Source organism: Rhyacophila brunnea, unplaced genomic scaffold (assembly GCF_057557595.1).
Source record: "Rhyacophila brunnea isolate RB1 unplaced genomic scaffold, BYU_Rbru_1.0 scaffold_7, whole genome shotgun sequence".
Lineage (NCBI taxonomy): Eukaryota > Metazoa > Arthropoda > Insecta > Trichoptera > Rhyacophilidae > Rhyacophila > Rhyacophila brunnea.
The window spans coordinates 30,468,077-30,474,738 of NW_028233339.1; the positions used below are offsets into that span (position 1 = coordinate 30,468,077).

Consider the following 6,662-nt stretch of genomic DNA (forward strand, 5'->3'; position numbering starts at 1 on the left):
CACATCAATAACCTGTAATTTCAAATATTTTCCTGACATTCTAGGTACCTACCTACCTAGGTACATTCTTTCATTTAAAATTCTTTTAATTTTATTATTTTAAAGATGAAAAAAATACTATTTTCGTACGTTTATGAACAAAAGTTTCTTCTTTGACCTGCGGGTCTATTCTATACAAAAGGCGACTATCGACCGCTAATGTGCTAACGTGATAATGTGTTAGTATTTGTTACATACATTTTATATTGAAATATTATAATTGTAATTGTATTGTAATCTTAATCAGTCAAAACTGTCTCTCTATCGCTCATGCTCTAAATTTTAGCACAGGCAGGGTATATGCCGTTAAAATATATCATTTATTGCAACAATTAATACCGGCTAATTATAATTGTTACAATAAGTGTTAATAATTAAATTTGATACAAACATACCCTAGTTAGCGGTTTTGGCGGACGAAAGCAGCCTTTTGTATATAATAGACCCGCTGATCTACAGTATAGTATTTTAAAATGGGGAATATATATTCGCACAATTGAATAGACTGTTTTCACAAAGCGCTGACAACATTTAAAAAGATGTTCGTCACATCGGAAATGGATGATATTCACAAATCAACTACAACACTCAAATAATCGATTTGCACTAAGGAAAAAGTAGTCTTCACGTATCAATATACTATTGTAACCAATTAATCGTAAAAGAATACAAACACTATGAAAATTAGGTTTAATGATTTTAAACAATATTTTGGCAAAACATAAGTATGTATTAGGCACATACTTTCAGATTCAAATAATACTATTAATACCTATTTAGAAAGTGACGTTAATAAAACTTAGGTAATTGTGCCGCAGATGCCGTCATGAGCTTTTATGATTTTTTTTACGAAAACAGTTTATTCCAGTAGACAATTATAATAAATACCTTTTTCTGTCGGCACATAGGTTTTTCGATCCAATAATTGTTAATTTAAAATTTGAAATGCTCATAGATTTTGATACTTCATTATCACAATCTAAGATTATATTATTAGGTACCTAATATTTGGTTGGGGTAGGTTAGGTTAGGTTGGGTTAGGTTAGGTTAGGTTAGGTTAGGTTAGGTTAGGTTAGGTTAGGTTAGGTTAGGTTAGGTTAGGTTAGGTTAGGTTAGGTAACGACTACCAACAAATTTATCAGGACACAAGGAAAGCGCTTCGGAACGCCATCAAAGAAAGCAAGGCAAGATGCTGGGCTGAGCTCTGCACTTCGGTCAACGAAGATCCCTGGGGAATGCCATACAAAATTGTGAGGAAGAAGCTCCGGACGGCAGTTGCAGATCCCTACCTGGAGATTCCAGCTAATCTGGAGTCAGTTATAAATGGCCTGTTCCCACACCACCCTGCAAGAGAGCAAGTTCACTTGCAGACGACGATGAACGAAACCGTCTCACCATTCTCCGAGGCAGAACTGCTAGCAGCAGCTGAGCGCATCAAGACCGCAAAAGCGCCAGGACCAGACTGTGTCCCAAATGCGGTCATTAAAAGGATCGCACAGACCGATCCTGCACTGTTGCTGGCAGTTTTTAACACGTGCTTGCTCGAGGGAATCTTTGCTTCACCCTGGAAGAGGCAAAAACTTGTTCTTATACCGAAAAGCAAAGCGACGCCCAGCGGCCCTTCTTCGTAGAGGCCACTTTGTATGCTGGATGGAGCCGGAAAGCTTCTCGAAAGATTGATCCTGCAGCGCCTCCAGAATTCACTGGAAAATGACGAGAAAGGACTATCGAACAGCCAGTATGGATTCCGGCCTGGGCGTTCCACCATCGATGCGATAGCACAAGTCGTCTCAACGATTCGTCTTGCCTGGCAGGGAAGCGTGAAGGCCAGCAAGCACGCTCTGCTGGTCACGCTCGACGTCAAAAACGCCTTTAACACGGCGAACTGGGAAAAAACCCTCAGGTCCCTAGTTGAAATTGACGTCCCAGCAAACCTCATAAGAATAATTGAGAGCTACTTCTCCGAGAGAGTTCTTGAATACGAATGCAGTGGCAAGAAGTGCCAGCGAAGTGTATCGGCGGGTGTTCCACAGGGCTCAGTTCTTGGGCCAGCCCTGTGGAATGCAATGTACGATGGCCTGCTGAAGGTGAACATGCCCGAAGAAGCGCGCCTGGTGGCCTTCGCTGACGATGTGGCAATCCTCGTCACAGCCAAGAGGACAGAATCCCTACGTCTCGCCGGAGAAGAAGCCATCAGGCGGGTTAAGGGATGGCTGGACAGCAACGGGTTGCAGCTTGCAGTCCACAAAACGGAAGCCGTTTTCTTCACCAGGCGAAGGAAACTGTTGCCACCCAAACTTGAAGTCGACAACTTTGTGGTGCCGTTTTCCAGGTCACTGCGGTACCTCGGAGTGCAGATCGACGACAAGTTGCGGTTCACCGAGCACGTTGAAAAGGCGGCCTCAAAAGCGACCGCCATAGCAGAAGACCTTGCCAGGCTGATGCCCAACACCGGTGGACCAAAACATAAAAGACGGAAGCTCTACTCCGAGGTGGTCCACTCTGTCCTACTGTACGGCGCCCCAATATGGGCCGACGCCACCAAAAAAGAACGGACAAAACTCACCCTGGCAAGGGTGCAAAGACGAAGCGCACTGAGAGTCGCCTCAGCATACGGCACGGTCTCGGGAGATGCCATACTGGTGCTGACTGCCATCCCGCCCATTGACCTGCTCGCTGCCGAAAGGCAGGCAGTGTACAATGGGCAGAAAAGAGTCGATGCCAGGGAACTGACGATGCAAAAATGGCAAGAAAAGTGGGACGCTTCCGCAAAAGGCCGGTGGACGCATCGGCTCATTGGTGAGCTCATGGCTTGGTGCCAGCGGAAACACGGCGAGCTGTGTTATCACCTTACGCAGCTACTCACAGGGCACGGTTGCTTCGGAAGTTATCTTCACAAAATAGGGAAAGAAGTGACCTGCGAGTGCCACCACTGCGGAAGCATTAAAGATGACGCCGAACACACCCTGTTTGCATGCCCTGCATGGGAGGAAGCCAGAAACAGTCTTAAAAGCAAAGTCGGCGAGGAAGCAATGACGCTGACAAAAATGGTTCCTTCCATGCTGGAAAACGCTGCATCATGGTCGGCGTGGGTGGAGTTTGCATCGTCAGTGATGCAGAGCAAGGAAGAGGAGGAAAGATCCCGGCGAGGGGAGAAAGAGTAGCGGCATAATATAATGCAAGGTCATAGCTGCCCTCCTGAAGCAATGCATAAAAGCGGATTCCGGGAGGGCAGCTGGGAAGAGGAGGGGGGTTTTAGTGGGTAAGAATCCCACACTACTACCAGTCAGTCGCCGCTGACTGCTGGTGGTGTTTTAAGAAGATTTCCCCCCGCCACAAAAAAAAAAAAAAAAAAAAAAGGTTAGGTTAGGTTAGGTTAGGTTAGGTTAGGTTAGGTTAGGTTAGGTTAGGTTAGGTCAGGTCAGGTTAGGTTGGGTTAGGTTAGGTTAAGTTGGGTTAGGTTAGGTTAAGTTATATTAGGTTAGATTACGTTAGAATAGGTTAGGTTAGGTTAAGTTCAAAAATGATACTTATACAATCTTATAACGGCATCTGCGCCACATTTACCAAAATTTATATCGATGAACCGAAAAAGATATACCTAGGTGGTGTTATTTGGTTGTAGATTGTAGACATCAAATAATATATGAACGACAGCAGCATGAATATACACATATTTATATTACTGCGTTAAACATTAATTATATTGACACCTAAGCATCATTTTTGCGATTGCCTTCTAATAAATTGTATTGCTGCTACAATTATTAGTTTGACATTTGTGAATTTCTACCTTTTCTTTGTGATGAACAATTTTACAAATGTGTGCAGTTGTCAAAATTGAGTGAATTTATATTTACAATGAGTGATTTATGATTTTTGTTTTGTGAAACAAACTATTTTATGTGATTTCATCTATTTATTTGTGAAATCATTTAATATATGTGAAAACTACTTTCCAAATGAGTTATTTTTTTTTTGTGAATTTTGATTATTGCTTTGTGCGATTAATTCCCACCCTTTTAAAATTATTGTTGTACATTATGTTCTGGCATTATTGGCAATGATCGTATGCCAATATCTACTATTTCTGTGCGGACTTCTCTATGGTGGGACTGTCACAATCACAAAATCTGCATTCATTTACAATCACAAATAATATTTCATTAAATAATCGTATGTTATCATTATTCTCGTTAAAAATAGCTGTTCTATTGTAAACGCGTGTATATTTCTCTACAGACAATTGCTATATAGCTTTGAACGGTTCCATTTTTAACTTAATACCAACTTAATTGAGTGTGTGATGGGAGAAAGAAATATTTCGAAAGACATTACTTATGAAATAATATACTGTCCGATCGCTTTCCTCTTGATATGTTTGATAGCTATTGCTGTCGCGTAGTTATCGATTCATTATACGAGGTAGTCTGCAAATTGGTCGTGTTGAACTTTAGTTAATACCTTGTGTTATTGAAGCTTTAAAAACTGTGCCCGCTTTTTCATTTTACACTGTGCGGTATCAGAGGAACTCGCTGACTTTCTATGAACGCGTAACGGTGACATGAGCACAAACACAAAACGCCGCGGAGGAGCAAGCGGTTCAGGGTGTTCTGTGGCCGGGATATCGGGCATTGTCAACGTACCAACAGCGATGTCAGCAGATCTCGCGTCGCTCTTTGAGTGTCCGGTTTGTTTCGATTACGTGCTGCCGCCGATTCTGCAATGTCAGAGTGGGCATCTAGTATGTTCGAGCTGCCGACCGAAACTGACATGCTGTCCTACATGCAGAGGGCCACTTGGAAATATTCGGAATTTAGCCATGGAAAAAGTGGCCAGCAACGTTATGTTCCCTTGCAAACATTCTGGCACCGGCTGTTCGGTGACCTTAGTGCACACGGAGAAAGCGGAACACGAAGAAATATGTGAATTCAGACCGTACACCTGTCCATGTCCCGGTGCTTCATGTAAATGGCAAGGGAGCCTCGATCAAGTGATGCCACATCTCATGATGTCGCACAAAAGTATCACAACACTGCAAGGCGAAGACATTGTGTTCCTCGCTACGGATATAAATTTACCCGGAGCTGTCGACTGGGTGATGATGCAGTCATGTTTTAATCATCATTTCATGCTAGTTTTGGAAAAGCAAGAAAAGTTTGACGGACACCAACAGTTCTTCGCCATAGTTCAGTTAATAGGGTCTAGGAAAGAAGCAGAAAACTTTGCATATAGATTAGAACTCAACGGACATAGAAGACGTCTAACGTGGGAAGCCATGCCGCGGTCTATTCACGAAGGAGTTTCCTCTGCCATCATGAATTCAGACTGCCTCGTGTTCGATACATCCTTAGCGCAGCTTTTCGCAGATAACGGAAACTTAGGAATCAATGTTACGATCTCAGTTGTTTGAATCATTGTTTATTAAGAAATAAGTAATATTCACGAAACCGGCTAAATTTTATTTAAATAAGTATTCGATAATAAAAGAACTGTACCTAAGTAACCAGGTGCGCACGCAAGGTGGGCGTTTTTGGGCCCGAACCACCCCCCAGAAATGGAAAAAATGAATTATTTAGAGACATATAATATTACTTCTTGTTCTTCACCGCAACCTTATGATTGAGGATCGTGACACGGATGAGTTGGCTGACGAACAGCTTTCTGAACGGGTTAGCCCCACTCTTCTCGTCATTGTTCCTACGACACATAAGGCCTGTGACCACTGAAGATTTGTGGCACTCATAAATTGGTACAACTATCAAAGCCATCCAATGTCTACTTTGATGTTCTGATATAGCATGTCAAAAAAAATACAAATGGCCACTTATGATCCAAATAATTATTATGACCTTTAACCCTCTCGCTTTCAATAACCACTTGTGGATGCGAGAGCTCGCAATAACTCGTTAGGTGAACACCCTTGTTTATACCTGCAGGTCTGGTGTTTTTCGCTAGACTAAAAGTGAGTATTGTCTGGGCATGGGGAATGTATCTGGAAAAGTGCGTTATTCTCTGGTTAAAGCGATGAGAAACTATGAGTAATAGGCGGGGTAAATGTGGACGACAGCAGCACTCGCTAGATTTTCTTATCTCCACCCCCTCCCGCCGCCTTAAAATATTATGTATATTTTTTTCAAAATGGACCCTTCCCAAACAATATTTCTGTGTGCGTACCTGTAAGTAACTGTTTATTTCTCGATTTGAAATTATCGACAGTCATAATGTATCCGATCTGGTATGATCTGATAATTATTACGGACTGATTTTATTATTAAGCGTAATAAGTGCGTATAGTTTAAGAATCGATCCAAAGTTTCCATTATCTATAATTTAAAAGACTACATCTGTACATATAATTATACCTCTATATATTATTAATTGATTTTTGTATTAATGAAAAATGTATTTAGATTTTCTTTGCTACTACCTACTTACACTGCAATCACAGTAGAGTACACCTCTTATGTAGCGCTAGTAAATCAAGTGAATCATGTGACCTTCATTGTGTGGTCGAAAACAAAAACCCTTTGGCGGAGGCCTACTCTACAGTGGTTGCACATTACTGATCAAATTTAAAATATAAAGTTATTTTTATCTATTTCTGTTTTTATTTCTGTATA

At 41.6% G+C, this 6,662-nt stretch overlaps 1 protein-coding gene across 1 annotated transcript; it reads left to right on the plus strand.

Annotated features, from left to right (window-relative positions):
* Positions 1–4,475: 4,475 nt before the first annotated feature.
* Positions 4,476–5,602, plus strand: LOC147064708 (E3 ubiquitin-protein ligase SIAH1A-like). Its single transcript, XM_085958336.1, has one exon. It carries the CDS (start codon positions 4,604–4,606, stop codon positions 5,450–5,452), a length of 849 nt encoding a protein of 282 aa, XP_085814462.1. The 5' UTR covers positions 4,476–4,603; the 3' UTR covers positions 5,453–5,602.
* The last annotated feature ends 1,060 nt before the right edge of the window (positions 5,603–6,662 follow it).